Source organism: Triticum aestivum, chromosome 3D, assembly GCF_018294505.1.
Source record: "Triticum aestivum cultivar Chinese Spring chromosome 3D, IWGSC CS RefSeq v2.1, whole genome shotgun sequence".
NCBI lineage: Eukaryota > Viridiplantae > Streptophyta > Magnoliopsida > Poales > Poaceae > Triticum > Triticum aestivum.
Genome location: NC_057802.1, coordinates 490,155,994 through 490,178,989, shown reverse-complemented (window position 1 = coordinate 490,178,989; position 22,996 = coordinate 490,155,994). Strand labels below are relative to the sequence as shown.

Genomic DNA, 22,996 nt, shown 5'->3' with positions numbered 1-22,996 from the left:
GATCGCCGGAGCCGGCCACTGCGGCCGGTGGGGGGCGACGGCGGGCGACGGCTGACCGGGCCAGTGGTGGTGTAGAGGCCCGATCGGCGCCGTGGTGGCCGCGTACCAGGGCAGGGCGGCTGGCCTGGTTGCGGTGGCCGGCTTCAAGGGCGGCGGCTGCCCGTAGGGCCCGGCCAGGTAGAGGTGTATGCCTTGGACGGCGGTGACGAGGTCGTTGAGGACCCCGGTCATCTCCGCCGGCGAGTAGATGGTGACGGGCGGCGCGGTGGAGGGCGGCGGCGCCTGGCCGGTGGAGGCGCCGGCGGTGGAGTCCAGCGGCGCGGTGGGGAGAGCCAGCGACGCGGTGGAGAGAGGTAGCGGCGCGGTGGTGACGGGCAGCGGCAGGTTGGGTGGTGGTGCAGACATGATCGAAACCAAGCTACCTGATACCAAATTGGTAGGAGCTAGGATCCTACCTGGTCTAGGGCGTAGGTTGTACGGAAAGGGGGAGGGTGGACGGAGATGCGATCGCGGCTGGCGGCGGCGGGGCGCCGTGGCGCGATGAAGAAGAGGCGGCGGCGGCGCAAGAGGCGGCTAGGGTTAGGTCTCCCGGCTCCCTTCGGGAAGCCGAGCAAATAATGATTGCTTCTTGCTTGATTATATTGATACATCTCCTCTCCTTATATAGAGAGGTTTACTTGACTCCTAAGCAAACGATCCTAATAACGATAAGATAATTGGGCTAAGCCCCTAATAACGATAAGATAATTTGGGCCACAACCCATTGGGCTAAGCCTGGGCTAAGCCCCTAATATGCCGGTCATAACAGCTTGCATAATGTAAAAATGGCTCAAGGAATTTGTAGATTCAGAGTGCTCACCTAGACTCATCCCATCTCTTTAGTGAGTTTCTTTGTCTGGGTCACTAGCTACTTATGCTTGTTACACTACCTGCTGCTAGATGGATGGATACATTATTAAATAGGTTGATGCTTTTTCCACATCTATGTCACATTAAAGGAACTAAGCTTTTAATCGTTGCTGACAATCTAGTAAACATAGGAGAAGGACCATCTAATTACTCCAAGTGCCGAGCTGAAACATATTGGCATAACACTGAGGAAAAGAAAGAAACTACAAAATTGACTAATTAGCAGAATGAAAGGCATAGTTCTTTATTTCCACATATACCATTTCCAAAGACCAAACAGAGCTGAAATTATATTAGGGGCCCAGGTAAATAATATAGGGGATCATAGGTGCTTGTTACTATACCATTAACCACAGCTGAAATTATATTAGGGGCCCAAGTAAAAACAATAGAGGCATCGTAGGTACTTGTTAGTATACCATAAACTATGCTGAAATCACAGTAGTGGCATGGTAGGAGCTTGTCAGTATACTATTTTTACTTCCTGCATGCAAGTAGCATTTTCAAAACATTTTGAAACTAGTTACTCGCAAACTACAGTTGAGTTATTAAAAAACTGACAGCTGAGTGATCCACGGAGAGGTATATGAATTACAATGAGAAAGATTTAAAATAAGCATGACTGAATGCTTTCAGTCAGTAGAAGAGCATACGAGATTGAACTAGGCTCCAAGAATCTACTCCCTCCGTCCCATAATATAAGACGTTTTTGGAGTTCAAATTATACTGCAAAAACGTCTTACATTATGGGACAGAGGTAGTAATTACTTGCTCCACTAGCATTCGGGATTCAAGTCATAACACCTTCAGAGGACAGAAACAATATTCACAATATTTGCATAAAGTCTGATGACGTGTTGAACTATTGGGGGAATGTATTTTGTTTCTTCTTCTTTTGTTGCATGATTTTTCTAGTCCATAGGTTTGATGATGTGACAGTGCAATCTAGCAGAAAAATAGTCGTGGCAGAGTAGTACTAGCTGGTAGTTCTCCATGATCTCATTACAAAGTGTAAAAACGATTATCTGACAAGCGTTGGGACAAACACTGACCTGTGAAAGAAAGTAAAAAGTCATGGGCGAATAAACCAGATCAAGTTACCAATATGTAGCACAAACAAATTAACCCACAATGACGGTAAATCTATTATCATGCATGATACAACGATTGCGTTTCTTATTCGCTAAAAATATCCATAATCTAGTGTTATTCTTATTTAGAAAAGAAGAAACACCAAATCTCGGGAGAAAAACAAAAAGAAGAAAGAACACATCACTGGAACGTAATGCAGCGACTTTAGTCTGCAGAGTTAGTGCTTCTATGCAGCACTGCCTACTGAAACAAACATCGTCTACACAAGCCACTACCAAAACATCAACGCGAATATCCTTTGCCATCAATTCTTTAATATTTTTTTTTTTGGAAAAGACACCTTTTCACATAAGCAACCGACTGTCAATCTGCTTTTTACCCTGAAAAATTAATTTAGCTCGCTATTCATAACTGACGAAGCAAGCAACAATATGTTCGCAATTTCAATAAAGGACCAGAGGAAGTGAGGATGAACCGCGTACAGAATAAGGGATTTTTTTTATCGGACAGAATGAGGGCTCTTGTTGGGGCCGAACCCCAAATTTTGCACTTGAGATCAGCGAGGAGCTCCACCCTTCCCGTCCACTGTCTCCTCATTGGCCAGCGGCAACCCGGGGAGCGGCTTGTTGGGCAACCCGGGATCCTTTCTTCGCCTTCTTCCTCTCCCTTTGCCCCGCTCCTAAAAAATCAAGAACACTAACCCTAAAAATTCAGAAATAGATAGATGAGGAAAGGGATAGGAAAAGGAAGAGGGAGTTCTTACCGGCAAGAAGACCGACTGAGGTGGGGAGGGGCGCAGGGAGAAGGCCGTTGTCGCCGCGACCTCGCGTCCGATCTTTGCACTGTCCACTTCGCCTCCTGGTCGCATGAGAGAGGGAATGGTGGAGTACTCGACGCGCCAGGATGGGGAGTAGCAATCGCTTCCGGGTCGTCCCTCCGGCACAGTCGCCGTCGCCATCGCCGCCGCAATCGGAGAATGGACTAGGGAGAGAGAAACGGTGTCGAGCCAAGTGGGCTAGAAAGATCAGTTTGACTAATTCATGTTTTTTAAGGATGTCATATCTAAACTCCCACAAATATATAATGCAGCAACCAAAAAAACTAGGACAAAAAAATAGACCACAAACAGAGTGGACATGAGCTTAGATGTGACATAATTATGTCATATCTAAATGTGTCCTAGACAGACCCTAGAAAGATACAGGTACATGACCCCATATCAAGCACTCTCATCAACGTAAGTTTACAGGGGTGAAACGTAATTTTATAGCGTTTGCGGCTTGCTTAAGCCACACCGTGGGCGTGTGGCTCGGTGCCTCGGTGGATGCACCGGGGTGAAGAATTACTTATTCTTCACCCAGGGCTATTAATAGAGTTTCTATATATATACAGCCGATCTATTCCGCTAATATTACCAGAATAACTATTCTGATAACACTTCCGCAGTGCACGCTCAACGCAAGTGCACGTCATTGTTTGAACCAAGTGTGTTGCAGTACTCAGGTGAGTGAACTTTCTGTCGCAAAAAACTGCACGCTGTTTTTTTGGTACTGTTTTCGCTCTAATTTTTAACCATTTATCGGAACAACACGTGTAATATACCGTTGAGAAGCTATAGATTAGGCGCAAATTTGCCATGTTGAACACTTTTCGAGATTCCTCACATTTTAAGAGCAGTTTTGAAAACAGTGCGGCGCACGACGAGTGGCAGCGAGCGTTGTTTCGTAATTTTCTCTAAATCGCTCGTCGGAATGAAGCAAATGATACACCGTTGGGAAGATATCGTCGAGACGCATCTTTTTCATATTTATTATTTTCTCTAATTCATTACGATTTAAGAGCAGTTTTAAATTTAGTAAATCACGGAATTGTGTTCTTTCGAATTTTTTGCAATTTGTTTTACTGTTTTCGCTCTAGTTTTTGAACCATTTGTCAAAACGAGGCGTGTGATATGCCGTTGGAAAGCTACGGACGAGGCGCAACTTTTATATGTGGAAATGTTTCTGAGATTCCTTACAGTTTTTAGTTAATTTTGAAAATTGTATGGCTGACGATTAGTGGTAGCGTCCTTTTTCGCGATTTTTTTTTCACAAATCGCTTGTCGGAATGATTCAAATGATACGTCGTTGGAAAGATATCGACGAGACGCAACCTTTTCATGTAGATCACTATCTCTAATTCCTTACGGTTGAAGAGTAATTTTGATTTTACCAAAACACGGACACTGTTTTTTCACGGCACTAAAATCGACGTGTGAACCGCATCGCTGCATCAGACGGGCAAGAGAACTGCATGGTTTCTTTTTATTCGGACGTAATTTTTTCCATGCATGGAAGTGGACTGCGCTTCACATCGGTCGTAAGTGAACCGCAACACTATCGAGAAGTGAACCGCATTCCTTTTTATTTCTTGTTTCCGTAACAATTTTTTTCTACACTTCACACTGGGAGTAAGTGCACCGTGACACTACCGAGAGTGAACCGCATGAGTTTTTGTTGTCCTTTTTTGTAACTTTTTTATGAACAAGAGTGGACCGCAGAGACAATGTCTGAGTGTAGTCCACTAAACTGAAAGTGAACTTTTTCGATACGAGCAAGTGAGCTGCAAGAAAATTTCCCCACATGAAGAAGTGCACTCTCGATCAAAAGAAAACTACTCTGATGTTGATGAAGTGAGTTGGATGTTCTTTTCCTACATCATTGTCGTGTCTCCGATGAAGTGAGCTGGATGTTCTACTCCGATGTTGATGAAGTGCACTCTTGATCAAAAGCAAACTACTTTGATATGTGAGCTACACAGCATGGGAGTGGTGTACTGCACCAAATAAAAGTGAACCTCTCAATACAAAAAACCCGCAGATGTAACGTATGTTGAGGGGGAACCGCAGTCAATGCCAAAGTTGACTACGAAACAACACTAGCGAGCTGCACATGTCCAAAGTTTTTATTTATTTATTAGAAGGGAATCACATACACATACAACAAGAACATGTCACGAAGATATAGGTGGAACCGCCCTCACAGCAGAAACGAACTTCTGATAGGCACACACGGGATCACCAACGAACTGCACACGAGATACAAACGAGCGACGGCTACACTGCAACACAAGGAACACATTTTTATAAAGTAAAAGCTGACTGAACTGCAAACAAAACCAAATCTCAAACACACACACACACATGCCGCTGGACTACTCCACTGTTGGGTAGTTCCAAGTTTGTTGACTGCTAAATTTTTTATTTTTTTTCTTACGCATTTAATAACAAAGTAAACAATGATTTCTTTTCTTCTGTAGCCCCCGACGAACTGCGCGTCCACAACCGTGCCACTGCTCGCGTCGAGCGCATGACTGCAACAAAAATAGTAACCTGCTCAACACACACACATACTCCAATACAAAACAATATCCTTTGCACTGGCAGCACCCAGCTGAACGTGCCACAGGTAGAGAATTACATCCCTGGATGCCGTCCACTTTTGTATGTTCTCCATCCTAAGAAAACAACAAAAATGAACCGAAGAGAAATAGTGAGTGTACTGTGTGTCTGAATAACAAATTATAATGAGGTGCCGTTTTTACAGATAGCTAGTGTACTGCATGATGAACTTTGAATTACTAAAAAAGGATGTCGCCGGCCACCCTGTGGCGAACAGCAAGGAGTGGAGGAGAGAGCTGCATCCTGCAGGTGAGCGTCATGGCTCGCATGCCCGGGCGAGCTGCACGCCGCACTCCTTCGCACTGCAATACCCGCCGTCCCAACAGTGGACTGCACGCACGAGCCATGTGTAATGTAAGACAATCGTCGGTGAACTGCACAACCCATACACGCATCAAACTGCATCTCGCTGGACTGGAGGAGCGAACTAAGCTACAGCGGGGACGGGAGCGTGAACTTCTCACCTTCACCCACCGCACGCGCGCCGGCACGCATTGCTGCCTCAGCCAGCGCCAGCAGGCCGAGCGGACTACATGTTATCACTATCCAACTGATCAGCAAAATTCTATTTTGACATGGGAGGAAACTTGTTTCTGGTGTGTCAAATCAAATGCAAGATGATTGTGAGCTGCATGGACGCGTTCTCCAGACCACACACAAGGAGGATGTGAATTGCAAGAAAGGGGTGTGGGCAGAAGACGCACATCACCGGAACGAGAGGCGAGCTCCCCATCTTCGACTGCATAAACGCCAGTGGTCGATGAGGGAAGAGTGAACTGCAAAAAAAGCCTTCTAGTTGCGCCTGCCCGCCATGAGGTGGAGCAGGGCGTGAGCTGGAGCACCCTCCTCTCCTCCCCCACGATGGTGAAGAAAACCCGACGATGTCAGATCCGCGGCAGAGAGAAGTGGTTGGGGTCGTGCCCGTTGGATCCGCGTCGGGGGAAGGAGGCCGGTTGCAGCGGATCCAGTGGTCACCGCCATCACCCACTGGATCCACTAGTCACGAGCCACGTGCTTGGAGAAGGAGGGGCTTCCGTCGGCGGTTAGCAGGAGGGAGGTGCGGGGGCAGCCGGATCCGATAGGGCTGCGGCGGTTGGAGTGCCTGGTCACCTCGGGATGATGAACCGGGTGGCGACGCGCGGGTCCGCCTGGACGGTGGCGGCTCTGGTTGCGCCCGGGACTGGAGGTGGCTGGGCGGGGCGGCGGAGATCCACGGACGATGGCGCGACCCCGGACGACAGAAACAAGTGGAGGCCGAGGATGGACCGGTAGGAAGGTGGGGGTCGTGGGGGGAGGGCAGAGTGGGACGACACCGGGGAGGTGGGCTACAGCGGCGAGGCGTAGGTGGTGCGGTGGCAGGGGGATTGGAGGGAGTTGATGCGGTGGTGGGGAGGGAGGGAGACGAAGAAAATGGGCACGAGGGAGATGTGGGAGGAGTGGGGTTGGCCGGGTTTGTTTTTTGGGGACAATTCCATTTATCCCCCTAACTTGAGCCACCACCTGGCATTTGCCCCTAATTTTCAGGTATGCTCAAAAATACCCCTCTTCCGTCAATTCACCTTACAGAAATGCCCTTGCCGTCCGGTCAAAGGGGTTTGACCGTCTGGTGAATAGTAACATGGGGAACAGTAAATTCAAGAAAAAATAGCAAAAAAAATTAAAAAAATCTGAAATTTTGTGGGATCAAAGAAACTTAAGGGCGCAAGGTGTGTGTGCAAATTTCCGCGTTGTTTAGACATTCCAGGAACTCGTGGGAAAGGAAAAAATTTAAATCTATACGCTGTGAACAGTAAATTAAAAAAAATAGCAAGAAAATTTTAAAAAATATGATTTTTTTGGCATCAAAGAGGCTTGGGTGCGCAAGGCGCTTGCAAATTTTTGTGATCAAATGACATGCAAGGTGCTCTAGAAAAAAACAAAATAGTGCATTTTTTCAAAGTTTTTTTCTGCGCCAAATTTTGTTTTTTCTCCACGAGCTCCTACAGTGTCGAAACGCAAAAAAATAAAATTTGCACGCACCTTGCGCACCCCAGCCTCTTTGATGCCAATTTTTTTCATATTTTTTGAATTTTCTTGCTATTTTTTTTGAATTTACTGCTCACGGCGTACATTTTAAAGTTTTTCGTTTGACACGAGCTGCTGGAATGTCCAAACTGTGCCAAAATTTGCACGCGCCTTGCTCCCTTGAGTATCTTCGATCCCACAAAATTTCAGATTTTTTTGATATTTTTGCTATTTTTTGCAAATTTACTGTTCACCATTTACTATTCACCAGACGGTCAAACCCCTTTGACCGGACGGTAACGGCACAGAAGGGCATTTCTGTAAGGTGACTTGACGGAAGAGGGGTATTTTTTAGCATACCTGAAAATTAGGGGCAAATGCCAGGTGGTGGCTCAACTTAGGGGGATAAATGGAATTGTCCCTTGTTTTTTTAGATGGTTCTGCTGGCTGTGTGGGAGGAGTGGGGTCGGGAGTGTTATCAGAATAAGAGGTGGGTGTTATCAGAATAAGGGTCTTAAGGGTGTTATTAGAATATACCCACCCTATATATATACATATATATATATATATATATATATATATATATATGATCGGTTCTACGAGAAATTCTATTTATATATATGCATAACGTGTACAATATGTAGTATCATAAAATAAGAATTAAATGGAAAACACAAAATTAAAGGAAAAATAAATCATAAACCCAAAACCCCCTAAACCTTTTAGTCCCGGTTGGTGTTACCAATCGGGACTAAAAGCCCCCAGCCCCCGGCACGTGCTCGTGCCACGTGGTGGCCCTTTAGCGCCGGTTCCTGTTGAACCGGGACTAAGGGGGGGGGGGGCTTTAGTCCCCACCCTTTAGTACGGGTTCCAGAACCGACACTAAAGGGCCTTATGAACCGGGACTATATCCCGTTTCTGCACTAGTGAAGGCTTCTGGGTAAAAGTTGAACATTAATTGGAGCAAAACTAATGTTGCTTGCAATAAAATGGAATATGGAAGGAGTGGAGTGGAAGGGGGAATGATGATGCAATGACTTGAGGATGCACTTGAAACACAACAAGAAACCCACTATGCACAACACAAAAAAGCCTAGCAATGATCATGATGCAATATGAGATGACAAATACAAAAAATGATGGCATAGCAATTCAACAATAAAACTTGAAAGTAAAACAATAAAATGAACCAACATGAAGAAACCCAATTGGGATAGAAGAAGACAAGGTTGGATATATTGCAAATATGGAAGTGTTGCATACGGGGTGTTACAACTCTCCTCCACTACAAAAGGATCTCGTCCCGAGATCTAGGAACGAAACGGAAGAGGATGCGCATAATAAACGATTCCTCCCCCTGACAGGTTGGACCCACCAGCTACAATCTTCGCATGCAAAGAAGTTCCTTCTTATTATGTGAATAAAAAGCTTCCTCCCCATGACAGCTGGGACCCACGACCTACATCTTCGCATGGAAGGAAGTGCCTCCTTATTATGCACAAGAAAAATGATTCCTCGCCCTGCTAGCTCGGACCCACCTGATTCGGATGCTGACTTGTGGGCCTACTAAGATGACACGTACGCAGGGCTTTGTTAACCAAGTCAACTAACGATTCTAGCAGCAGTGACCGTTGGATTAACATCCAACGGCCGGGCTGCTTCTTCAATCTCTGATCTTCTTGCTCCAGCGCTGAAACCAGCGCCGGCTGGACCGCCTACTCCTGCCTCCCGTGGCCGGCTGTGCTACCACCGCTGGCCATGCCATCCCTCTACTCACCCACACCTCCTGTTATTCTCCGGCGACGGCAGCCGAACCATTAAACCTTCGTACTCACATCCATGTGGGAAACAACTTCGTAATCTTCCCCGGCTCCTTGTCGTTCCCTTCCTAGGCCTAGTCGTCGTCCACCGCCTTGGTGCGCTCAGCACAGTGTGGTCAACAAACGAGAGTCATTGGAAGAGGATTGTACGTGGAGAGGCTGACAGTGGCGACGCACCAAGTCCATGGACGCACACATGCAACCACCTCCTTATTACGCGAAAATAAAATGATTCCTCCCCCTGAAAGCTGGGACCCACCACACATACCTTTGCACGGAAGGAAGTGCCTCCTTATTCCTGGCCCAGACACCTGGGACCCACCAACAACATCTTTGCACGCGGAAGTGCCTCCTAATTACGGGCAAAAAATTGATTCTGCCCCTGACAGCTGGGAGTCGCCAGCTATATCTTCCCACGCAAGGAAGTGCCTCCTTGTCCTCCCTAACAGCTGGGACCCACCCGGTGGAAGCGTACGTAGCGTTATTTGTCTGGTCGCGAACGTGTACGTACATAGCGGTCAATCGGTCTCTCTGCAGCGATGAACCGTGGCCGAGTAAGGAGCAACACGTGCCGTACGTACAGTCCCGTCTAAACCGTGTACACGCACGTACAACCACAGGGCAAAAAATATGGCTACATACGTACATATGGGCGGGGTCTCGAACGCGTACTCGCGCATACGTACGGCCAGGGCTGGTGTACATGGAGATGGCAGCAACGGCGTCGAGTTCATCGGCAGCCAACCGGCGGGGTCGGAACGGAGAAACAACGTCGTGTCATCGGGAGGCAACGAAACGCGTCGTGTTCATCGGGAGCCAACCGTCTTGGATGGAACAACCGAAACGGGGTGTGGCGTACCACAAAATGGAGGGAAATGACCTTCTTCTCGAGTGCGTAGGTTCGAAACGGGCTCCTTCTCATCGGGAAGGGTTTGGCGTACCGCAAGACGGAGGAAACGGCCTTCAGCTCGACCGGCTACGGTCGAAACGGGATCTTGTTCATCGGGAGGGGTCTAGTACCGCAAAATGGAGGAAACAGACTTCTCTTCGACTGGCTACGGTCAAAATGGGGGTCCTGTTCATCGGGAGGGGTGTGGCGTACTGCAAAACGGGACTCCACGGGCTACTGTTTACCCACCTTCAACTTCCTCCAGCCTCCATGGGCTACTGTTCATACACAATCGATTTCCTCTTGCCTCCACCAGCTACTGTTCATCCACATGCTACCGTTCATCCTTCCCTCCACCGGCTACTGTTCAACCAGCCCTCCACGGGGTCCTGTTCATCCACCCCCAACCAGCTCGACTGTGGCGGCCTCCTCTCGGGGTCCTGTTCATCTAGCAGAAACCGCCTACTACCACGGGGTCCTGTTCATCCAACCCCCACTAGGAACTATTCATCCAACCCCAACCACGTACATCTCAACTCGTTCAACCAACCCCCTACATTCACTATTCATCAAGAGGCAGTAGGTTCAATCGGCTTCAGTAAGCAGCAGCAGCGCTCGATTGGGTTCAGTTAGCAGCAGTGGCGAAGGAATCACTCGGGTTCAGTTAACAGCCAAGGGATCGATCGCTCGGGTTCAGTAACATCGCTAGTGCAATCGCTCGGGTGCAGTAAGTGAACGCCTCGCTCGGGTTCAGTTAGAGCCCAACACCTCGCACATACACGCGACATGTATGAGAGAAACGCGCAAACCTCCATGCATCGCTCCGCCCCGACCACCCACCGTAACCGGGAACTCCCCGAAATTTTCCTTGCCTTCGCTTCTACCACAATTTTTTCCGTCATGGACGGCCCAAAGAATGTCATGCAGCTGCGTCCTTGGCCCGCCCAGGACGAAAAGCCCATTTTCTGTCATGATTGTCATAGAAGTATGAGCCCACCACATCTATGATGATACCGGGTTTTGTCACAATTATCATCATAGAAGTGTCATAAGCATGACAGAAAAAAGTTCGTTCGGGCCAAAAGTCACGGATGTGCCTTTTTTTTGTAGTGTCATGTGTGGTTTTAATTAATTTTTTCGACCTTCTTATTGATGAGATTGGTTGAATAGGGGGCTCATTCTCGTCACCTATTTCATCATGAGAGACAATAGGAGGGAAAGTAGAAATCTTTACCCTGTCATTAGTATTCCTTTTATATTCTATTGGTTTTCCCGTCTTTCTATAGTTCGCAATATAAGCATTTTCATTGCAATTTACCATGAAAAACATATGGATTTCTTTAAAATTAGTTTCAGCATGGTCTGTGAATATGAATGCTTCAAACCATCCAATTTTATGTGACAATTCTTCACACCCTAAAAATGAACAAAGTTCATTATAAAGTTCAAGGGTGATCAAGTTATTGCAATATTTGGACACGATTTGATCATGAAAAAGCATGCATTGGGAATTAAGGTGACCAAGTTTATTGCAAAGTTCACAAGTAATAGGATAAAGATAACATAATTTTGTAGCAAACTTATCTATCACTTTGAGCAAAAAATTGGTTCTATCATGTTTATGCTTCTTACCAAATATATCATCCCTATAAGGCATGTCTTCACAAAGTCTTTCCACTCCACAAAAATTGACATGCTTATAAGAAACATTTTTATCATGGCTAGTGCAATCATCATTAGTATTTTGGATGTTCATAGAATTCATACTAACAACATTGCAATCATGCTCATCATTTATGCCAAACATTTTATTGAATTCTTCTTCTATCAATTGAGCACAATTTTCATTCCCATCATTTTCAAGAAAGACATGATAAAGATGAACAATATGATGCAACCTCAATTCCATTTCTGTAGTTTTCTTTTTATATACCAAACTAGTGAATAAACAAGAATCTAAAATATTCAATTGCAAGATCTGAAGATATACCTTCAAGTACTCACCTCCCCAGCAACGGCGCCAGAAAAGAGCTTGATGTCTACTACACAACTTATTCTTGTAGACTCGTGTTGGGCCTCCAAGCGCAGAGTTTTGTTGGACAGTAGCAATTTTCCCTCAAGTGAATGACCTAAGGATTATCAGTCCGTGGGAGGCATAGGATGAAGATGATCTCTCTCAAACAACCTTGCAACCAAATATCAAAGAGTCTCTTGTGTTCCCAACACACCCAATACAATGGTAAATTGAATAGGTGCACTAGTTCGGCGAAGAGATGGTGATAAAAGTGTAATTGGATGGTAGAAATATATTTTTATAATCTGAATAAATAAAAACAGCAAGGTAGCAAGTGATAAAATGGAGCACAAACGGTATTGCAATGCTTGAAAACAAGGCCTAGGGTTCGTACTTTCACTAGTGCAATCTCTCAACAACGCTAACATAGTTAGATTAAATGGCAATCCCTCAGCGTGCGATAAAGAATCACTCCAAAGTTCTTATCTAGCGGAGAACATAAGACACAATTGTTTGTAGGGTACGAAACCACCTCAAAGTTATTCTTTCCGATCGATCTATCCAAGAGTTCGTACTAAAATAACACCAAGTTATTCTTTCCGATCGATCTACCCAAGAGTTCGTACTAAAATAACACCATAACAAATCCAGATTCATAATACTCAATCCAACACAAAGAACCTCAAAGAGTGCCCTAATATTTCTACCGGAGAAACAAAGACAAGAAACATGCATCAACCCCTATGCATAGATTACCCCAATGTCACCTCGGGAATCCGCGAGTTGGTGCGAAAACTCACATCAAGTGAATTAATATGATACCCCATTGTCACCACGGGTATTCACAGCAAGACATACATCAAGTGTTCTCAAATCCATAAAAGTATTCAATTCGTTAAGAAATCAAAAAGGGAAAACTCAATTCATCACAACAAGATAGAGAGGGGAAAACACCATATGATTCAACTATATTAACAAAGCCCGTGATACATCAAGATCGTGCCATCTCAAGAACACGAGAGAGAGAGATTAAACACATAGCTACTGGTACAAAACTTCAGCCCCGAGGGTGGACTACTCCCTCCTCATCATGGTGACCGCCGGGATGATGAAGATGGCCACCGGTGATGATTCCCCCTCCTACAGGGTGCCGAAACGGGGTCTAGATTGGTTTTCATGGATATATAGGCTTGCGGCAGCGGAACTTTCGATCTAGGGTTACTTCTGATGGTTTCTCTATTTATAGAATTTTTTGGCATCGGCTTCATGTCAAGATGGGCCTCGAGGTGGGCACGATACACCTGGGCGCGCCTGGGGGGCCTGGCGCGCCCTGGTGGGTTGTGCCCACCTCGTGGCTCTTCTGGCCCTCCCACGAAGCTTCTAGTGCCTCTATTGTTCCAAAAAGAAATCGTCAAAAAGTTTCGCTGCATTTGGAGAACTTTGATTTCTGCACAAAAAACAACACCACGGTAGTTCTGCTGATGACAACGTCAGTCCAGGTTAGTTCCATCCAAATCATACCAAAACCATATTAAATTATTGTAAACATGGCATGAATACTTCATAAATTATAGATACGTTGGAGACTTATTAGCAGCTCAACCTTTACAGCCAGAGCCGACTCGAAGAGAGGAGCCGGCCCTCAACCCTCACCAGCGACAACACTTTTTGACACCACCAGGTCACTTCTCCAACCCAGTGGATAACATGGTCGCAGCGGTAACCCGGCTTACTGCACTTCCTATCGCTGGTGACACTCCGGCGGCAGTTGAAGCGCGGAACGCCATTGGATTTCTACAGATGATGATTGCTCAGCAGGCTAATTACTCTTACAGCCGGCACCATGTGCATTCAAACCCGTTGTCGAGCCGTAGTTACCGCCGGCATGCTGAGTCGCTAGCCTTATAATGGTGGTCATAATCAGCAGTCTGGTCACGGTAATCAGCAGAAGAATGATCAATCAGGATATCAGAGTAATCCTAAACAACTTAATAGTGGCCAGTATCACGTCTTTACCACGAGTACATGCAAGCGAGACCGGAAAGTCCATAAGCGGCTAGTCAACATGATTGAGTCGGCAGTACCGCAGTACTTAAATTGGTCTGAACAAACGATCACCTGGAGCTGGGTGGATCACCCGCCCCAGGTTGACAATCCAGGGCATCTGGTTGGGGTAGTGGCCCCTCAACTAGGCGGTTACAAGTTTACCAAGGTACTTATAGATGGTGGCAGTAGCATCAACATCTTGTACTATGACACGTACCGGTGCATGAGTCTGAATGAGAAGGATCTTAAGCCGTCTTCCACTATCTTCCATGGAGTTGTTCCTGGCAAGTCGGCTTATCATGTTGGAAAAATTGCACCGGAAGTGGCTTTCGGTGATGATTCTAACTACAGGGTAGAGACACTGTGGTTTGAGGTGGTCAAAATCAGGAGTCCATATCACGCGCTGTTTGGACATCCGTCTTATACTAAATTCATGGCTCGCCCTTGCTATGCATATGTGCAGCTTAAGATGCCAGGACCCCAGGGAACAGCACATTTCACGAGGACCGTCAGAAAGCTCTAGAATGTGAAGGAGATGCTTCTTATGCAGAGACGGCCTGTGCTGCAGAAGAGCTCAAGTTCTACAAAGACAATGTTGATCCGGCTGATATGGCCCCTCTGAAAAAGCCGACCACTGAGAGTGACCCTCTGCTCAACTTTAATTCGGCAAAGGATACAAAGCAAGTTGATTTTGTCCCCGGTGATTCTTCTCAGAAATTCACCATTGGGACTAGGATGGATCCTAAATAGGAAAGCGCGCTCATCGAGTTCATTCGTGAGAATTGGGTCATCTTTGCATGGAAACCTTCTGGCATGCCAGGTGTATCGAGAGAATTTGCTGAGCACCACCTTAATGTGGGTCCTAAGATGAAACCTATTCGACAGTTCCTCCATCGTTTTAATGAGGAGAGACGCAAGGCTATTGGTGTGCGTTATATCGACTAGAGGGGGTGAATATACGATTTGCAAAAATTCGTCACTAAGGAATTTCTACTTGAGGAATTTTCTATGTGGCGAAATACAAGCAGCGGATAAAGTACTCAAGTGCAAGCATAAGATGGCAGTACCATAATCATCATGATGAGATAAAGCATACTCAAAGCACAAGTAGCGTGTAAATAGGATAGGCAGGTGGAAAAGAAAGCAACTGAAGAATTTGGGTTAAGGAAATAGAGAAAGTCTTCAGTCAAAGTCTTTAAATAGTAATGATCAATTTCATCAACAAGTAAACGAGGAATTGAAACGGTTGAGGGAATAGAACCAGTAGCTCAGTGACGACAGTGATTTGGTAGACCAGTTCCAATTGCTGTGACGAATCTGACCTTGGTGCCTAGCCAATCAGCAAGGTAACGATAAAATTCATCCCTGAGGCCTTTGATCTCCTTTTGAACCGTGACAAGCTGGTCAGGAGTTAGATTCAGTACTTTATTCCTCAGAAAGTGATATTTCTTGTATTGTTCCATTTTTGGCCTTTCTAGCCTTTTCAAACTTCTTTTTTTCTTCACCTATGAAGGCAGTCAACATATGGCTTGGACTAGGAGGCAGATTCAGGTCAGGGAGTGGGGTATTTGGATCCTTATGAAAAATATGAATGAAATGAAGGACCCTCATTGGATCCAACATGAGAGGAATGGAGCTGCCTTTAGATTTTGCAACCTTTTGTTGCCTATCCCTAATGATTTCAGCAAGTTCATCATCATCAGCTTCATTGTCATCGGAGGGAATACTGAAGGCCACTTGCTTCTTGGAGGATTTGGTCGCTTTCCATGTCCAGCAGTGACCTTCACCTTCAGTGGCGTTGGACTGTCTGAGGAATGTAGTTGAGCTGAGGAAGTAGCAGATGCTCCTGAGGCAATTGAAAATCCTGCAGTCCATTGACATGTTGCAAGGTGCACAGGTCTTGAGGACATGGTGGCAACAGCTGAAGATTGTGCAGCAACATAGGGCATTGGAGCTACCCTTCAGGAAGTTGCTCGAGGATTGCTCTGAGGGCTTTGCAACTGAGGAACTTGGCTGTGAGCGCCAGAGGTTGAAGATTTTGGCTTCACAGTTGATTTCTTCGGCATAGCCTTCTTTGGTGATGTTCCACTAGCAGAGGCCTCGGTAGTAGCTTGAGAATCCTTATTGAATTTATTCACTGCCTCAGCTGCAGTTTTGTTTAGTTTAGCTTGACGTTTAGCCAATTCTTTCGGAAATTCTTCACCACGCCTGATGCTGGTAGGATCAGCTACTTGACCAGCAGCTAGAGGAAGTCTTGGGCACGGAGGATTTACTGCAAATTTCTTCATGTACTTGGGAGTAACATAGCGATATTCCTTCCATTCTTTAGCCCATCTCCTCTCAATTCTCTGTATGCACGTTTTGCGCTGCTTCTTGGTCTCTTTCCCATAGGTTTCCTCATCAGGAGTACAATATTCATCATATATGTCCTCAGAGATTTCAAACGTAGTATTTGTCTCAAGCTTCTTTCCTCCTTTCTGAGGTCTTTTACCTTCAACCATTTTCCTCACTTGAGGATTTTGAACTTTTGAAGAGTCTGAGGATCTATGCAATTTTTCTCCGAGAAACGCTACAAATGAGTTAAGTTGATGAGAACCTATAAATTCATCAGCAGACATTTGTTCCTGTGAACAGAGTATAGGTGCGAAAAATTTGAAGAGGTGATATGCGTTCTCAGTTTAAAAACAACAAGTTGAGGAATTTGACCATAGATGTCTTGAGGAATTTCACTAAGTGTTCTTGACTCAGGTTCCAGAGTTGTACAGATTTGACACCCTCGATGTCGATGACGTGGTTCTTCTTCACAAGTGTGTGCAAGTTCCTCATGCCAGCATGACCAAGTCATCGATGCCATAGCCAGCCTTTTTAACCTTTTGCATGTAGGCATGTGGCATGATGTGGTCATGTTGAGAAATCAACAATATACAAGTCTCCTCTCCTAAAGCCTTCGAAGACTTTGGATTTATCAGATTCCATGAGTACTATGCCATGATATTTGCCAAAGATGACAACCATATCAAGATCACAAAGCATTGAGACAAACATGAAATTGAATCTGAGAGATTCGACAAGCATGACTTTGTCCATGTGTCGATACTTTGAGATTGCAATCCTACCTAAACCCAATACCTTGCTTTTTCCTATGTCACCATAGGTGATATGCTTTATATGAGATGGAGATAGAACAGAGTCCATCAATAAATTTTTGTCACCAGTCATGTGATTTGTGCATCCACTGTCGAAGACCCACTCAGTAGCTTTGGGCAATTCATCCTGCAGACGAATTAATGCATCTTACAAAGTAATATACTTCAGAGTGAAGAATATGACATCAAATTCGTTAGATATAATTTCAACAATCAGTACAATAGATACAACAATATAAGGACTTGAGAAATTAGTAATTCATTTCTTCATGATTAGCTTGCGTCCTTTCAAGGACTCTCAGGCCTCCAGCAAATTCTTTAGACGTTCAAGTTCGTCTTTGGATACCTGACCCTGCATAAGAGATTAGTTCATTTCCTTCACCACCCACATCTGGAGGGGTGGCAAAGAGTTCATCATTCTGCGAGCACCATATGAGAAAGGTTCCATTGAAGCCAGTGCACTTCATTTCATAGGAGAGGGGTTAGAGTACGCATATGCATAAGCAAAGAAATTCTTAGAGGACTTATGAACATAATGGTTTGAAGAATAATGCACATTTTCATGACCCTTAGATTTTCCCTGCGAAACAGAAGCATTAGCACGAGGATAAGTATACTTTTGACCATATGAGGAATTTGATCCATGTGAAGACTTTGGTCCATATGAAGAATTTGATCTGGAGTTCCTGTTCTTCATGGGTGGTGTCATGAGGACATTCACCTGAAGACTTTCAAGGTACCTTTTGGGAACCCAGATTTTCTTCATAGGAGGACCATTCCTGCAGTTATTTCCAACATATCTAGCAACTACTTCAGCATTCTGAGTTTTGAACAATTTATAGTTGGAGTCAAATGGCTCATCAGATGAACATGAAGATTCACATGTAAAGCCAAATAAAGTAGATGGATCTATAGGAGGTCCTTTTGCAGCAACCCATGAGGTTTTGTAATACTGCCCAGGTTTCCAGTCAGATCCATCGGCATTGAGTTTCCTCTCAAATGCAATACCCTCTTTCCTGGGGTTCCTGTTTAGAATCTGCTTTTTAAGCACATCACAAAGGGTTTGATGCCCCTTGAGGCTTTTGTACATGCCTTTCACATACAATTCCTTCAACCCTTCATTTTTATCAGTGATACTTGTGGTATCCTCAGATGAGGAATTTGTGACCATGGAAATAGTTGAAGAAATTGCAGTAATAGAAGCATTTGTACTTTCAGGTGAAGAATTAGCAGGTTCACGTTCGATGCATTTCAAACAGGGTGGAATGATTTCTTCCTGAGCGGAATTGATCTGTTGAGCAAGCAAAGAATCATTTTACCTTTGAGGATCATCATGAGTCACCCTTAGTTTCTCAACATATTGCTTTCTTTGAAGAAATTCATAAGAAAGCTTCTCATGATCGGTTAAGAGAGTTTCATGACGACTTTGAGGGTTATCAAACTTAGACTGAAGACGTTGAAGTTCATTAGTTAGAGTTTGAGTTTGATCCATTTCCTCACTCAATAGGTCATCGCTTTTCTCTAGCAATTTCTGAACCGTTTCCAAAGCCTTTTGTTGTTTTGTGGCAATATTAGCAAGTTTGGAATAGCTAGGTTTCAGATTTTCATGAGATTCACCTTCACTAGATTTAGAGGACAAAGGATGTTTGAGTACCTTGGCACCTTTTGCCATGAAGCAAAAGGTGGGAGTGAAGTCATCGTTGTTGTCACCAGTGCTATTGGTGTTGCCATATTTCTCAGAGTTGACGATGGACTTGCTGACGAAAGCAGTAGCGAGGGCTAGGCTTGCCACAGCAGAGTCTGAGTCCTCCTTAGATTCCTTCTCTTCCTCATTTTCTTCAGATTCAGCTTCATAATCCATTTCCTTGCCAATAAATGCTTGAGCCTTTCTAGAATTGCCCTTCTTGTGAGATGAAGACTTTGAAGATGAGGACTTTAAAGATTTCTTCTTTTTCTTAGAGTCATCTGAACTGTCATCCTTGTACATCTTCTTCTTTGATTCCTACACCCACATAGGACAATCAGCAATGAAGTGACCAGACTTCTTGCATTTGTGGCAGGTTCTCTTCTTGTTGTCACGGGATGAAGAATCTGATCTCATGTCATCACCTCTTGAAGATTTTCCAAAGCGGCCTCTTCGTGAGAACTTCTAGAATTTTCTCACGAGCATTACTAGCTCCTGAATTAGTTCTTCACCAAGGCTACTGTCAGAGTCTTCCCCTTCAGATGAGGAAATTGCCTTGACCTTCAGTGCACGTGATCTTCCATAGTTTGGCCCGTAGGGGTCTCTTTTCTCAGCTTGTTGGAATTCATGAGTATTTAGCTCTCGAGAATATAAGCATAGGATCTAGTGACTTGTAGTCTCCATGTTCTTGACTCATCAAAGCCAGTGCATCGAATGAGGAATCAAGAGATCTTAGAAGTTTCTTCACCACCTCGTGGTCGGTGATGTCAGTGGCACCAAGAGCTTGGAGCTCATTTGAGATATCAGTAAGACGATCGAAAGTATGCTTGACATTTTAGTTGTCGAGTCTTTTGAAGCGACTGAAGAGATTGCGAAGAACGTCAACTCGAGAATCATGTTGGGTTGAGATTCCTTTGTTCACCATGGACAACCTATCCCAGATAAGCTTTGCAGACTCCAAAGCACTCACTCTGCCATACTGTCCTTTTCTCAGATGGCCACATATGATAGTCTTCGCTTGGGAGTCGAGTTGCTTGAACCTCTTCACATCAGGAGCATTGACAAAGGGAGCGATGGCGTGAAAGTGCGTTATATCGGCTAGAGGGGGGGTGAATAGGCGATTTTTATGGATTTTTCACTGAGGAATTTGCCAGTGAGGAAATTCCTTAGCGAAGAACTACTTGCAGCGGAATAAGTACTCAAAAGTATGCATAACAGAACACAAGCATTGTCATCCTGATGAAATGAAGACAGGCACAGAGTACAGAAAGCGTAAACACAGGATGAAGACAAACAGACTAAAGAAATTGAACTGAGGAAATTGAGAAAGTCTTCAGTCAAAGTCTTCAAACACAGATATGAACAAGTGCACTACACAGTTATGAGGAAATGAAAGAGTTGAGGAAATAGAACCAGTTGGCTTGGTGAAGACAATGATTTAGTAGACCAGTTCCAACTGCTGTCTCAGTTGTACGTCTGGTTAGGGCGGCTAGGTATTTAAACCTGAGGACACACAGTCCCGGACACCCAGTCCTGAACACGCAGTCCAGGACACTTAGTCCTCACCATATTCCTCCTTGAGCTAAGGTCACACAGACCTCGCCCAATCACTCGTGGTAAGTCTTCAGGTGACTTCCGAACCTTCACAAACCGTCTGGAAGAAGCACAGTCTTCAAAGGTAACAAGCGTCGGATCCACGCAGGATCAATCTCTTCAGTGATGCTCAATCACTTGGGGTTTGTAGGTGTTTGGGTTTGGGTTTTCCTCACTTGATGATTTTCGCTCAAAGTCCTCGAAGGATGGGATGCTCTCAATTGACAAGTGTCAGTTTCTCTCGGAGCAGCCAACCAGCTAGTGGTTGTAGGGGGCGGCTATTTATAGACTAGGGAGCAGCCCGACATGATAAGACATAAATGCCCTTCAATGATATGACCGTTAGGTGGGTAGATATTTTGGGACAGCTGGCGCATAGCACAACAACGGTCGGAAATTTGAGTATCAAATTCCTCAAGGCTATCATGTTCCTCACTGTGTAGGCAATCCGCACTGGCGAATTCCTAACTCCTCAGTCAGAACAAATTCCTCAGAGACCAGAAGAACTTCGTCTCTGTCATTGAAGAATATGACTGAACTGTATGGGATTTCCAATGGCTTCACTCGAAGGGATTGGTAGGTGTAGGATTTTGAGTTGAGCATCACATGGAAATTTTTCCTTAGTATTTCCTCGACCCCCTTTAACAGTACGGTGTTTCTTATGACTCAAGAAAGAGAAAATGAAACTACGAAAACAAAAGTCTTCACGCTTCATGTTCCTCAAATGAATACCAAGTCTTCAAGGTTACACCAATTTCTTTACTTTCAAAGTCTTCAGAAATTCTTCAGAAATCCAAAGTCTTCAGTCGAAGAACTTCATTTTTAGGGGTCGACTTTCTCTGTCAATATCAAACTCCTCATAGACTTATAGACTTGTGTACACTCATAAACATATTATTCCCTTAACCTATAAGTCTTCAATACACCAAAATCACTAAGGGGCACTAGATGCACTTACAATCTCCCCCTTTTTGGTGATTGATGACAATATAGGTTAAGTTTTCAACGGGGATAAACATATGAAGTGTAAATACTGATATTGAGGAATTTGATTACAAGATATAGAAGAACTCCCCCTGAAGATGTGCATAGTGAGGAATTTGCTTTTGAAGAAATGCACACTGGAAGAGTTGAATCATGGAGATCTCCCCCTATATCTTGTTATTCATACACGCATTTGACACAATATATGAAGAATTTGAAATGCATGATGAAATATGGTGATTGATGTAATTCAGTATGCGTGCAATAACATTAATGAGGAATAAGCATGCAGAAGAAACAGCAAAAGTATCAGGCCACCATAGAGTTTAAGTTTACAACTCGATCCAACAAAGTCATCAGAAGAACGAGAGTTGTAACTTAGAAAAAAACGCCCATATAAGATAGACCCGCTTGAAGACTAACTCAAATTTCTCCCCCTTTGTCATCAAATGACCAAAAGGTTCGAAAATGAGGACTAACGCCCCTGAAGAATATCAAGGTGATGAAGGAGCGTCAGCGTTGTTGGGGTCGTTTGTTGTAGTAGGGCCTGCCGCAGTGTCATCCAAGTCTTCATGTTCATCAGTGTCACGAGATGAAGAATAGGAGCTGGCCACCAAGGAAGGAACCTTGACCTTCTTGTACTTCTTCGGAGGAGGTGCAGCCCAGTCAAGATCTTCCTTGAGACCCATTTTCTTCAGATCTTCTTCACCATATATGTGCGACAGAACAGCCCAGGTGCGGTTGAGGGTTTCATGAAGGTAGTAATGGTTTTTCTTCACTGCATTGTGGGTTGCAGTCATGTTGTGAAGAATTGAACCAAACTGATGTTTGACCCATTTGTGATTGCGATCAACCTTCTGGTGAAGGCCGAGGAGAAGCTCACGGTCAGTCATCACCCTGGGTGCTGTGCCTTGAGGATTTTGCTTGGGTGCGTTGGCGGCAGAGTCATCATTGGTGGAGTAGGATACAACCTTGCGAAATTGACCATCCAATGGACGAATGCCTTCATCAATAACAGCAGTAGCCTTGCCCTTTTCATCAGCTGAGGAAAATGTCCGTTTGAGGACTTCAATCGGGGGCAAGTAGCTGCAATGGTTTAGTGTATCAGCTTTGTAGTTGAGTGAAGACCTTGTCCGGATGAATCTCATAATCCACGGAGCATAAGGCTTCAACTCAAATGGTGACATTGCGACATTTGCCAGAGTCCTCATGAAGAAATCATGGAAGTTGACGCGAACGCCATGAATGATATTGAAAAGCAGATTCTTCATGATGCCAACGACTTCTTCTTCATTCGAGTCATGGCCCTTGATAGGACTCAATGTCTTCGTCAGAATGCGATAGACAGTCCGAGGCACATACAACAATTCCTTCAC

At 44.8% G+C, this 22,996-nt stretch overlaps 1 protein-coding gene across 1 annotated transcript in view; it reads right to left on the bottom strand.

Moving 5' to 3' along the window:
- LOC123076394 (classical arabinogalactan protein 9) overlaps positions 1 to 3,011 on the bottom strand; it is a 5,659-nt gene extending 2,648 nt beyond the window's left edge. Inside the window, exons 1-2 of the mRNA XM_044498671.1 lie at positions 2,765 to 3,011; positions 7 to 2,680 (exon numbers count right to left, since the gene is read on the bottom strand). Of these exons, the coding sequence (XP_044354606.1) occupies positions 7 to 405 (399 nt within the window). The 5' untranslated portion in view covers positions 406 to 2,680; positions 2,765 to 3,011. The remainder of the gene's footprint in view (positions 1 to 6; positions 2,681 to 2,764) is intronic.
- Between the last annotated feature and the right edge of the window lie 19,985 nt (positions 3,012 to 22,996).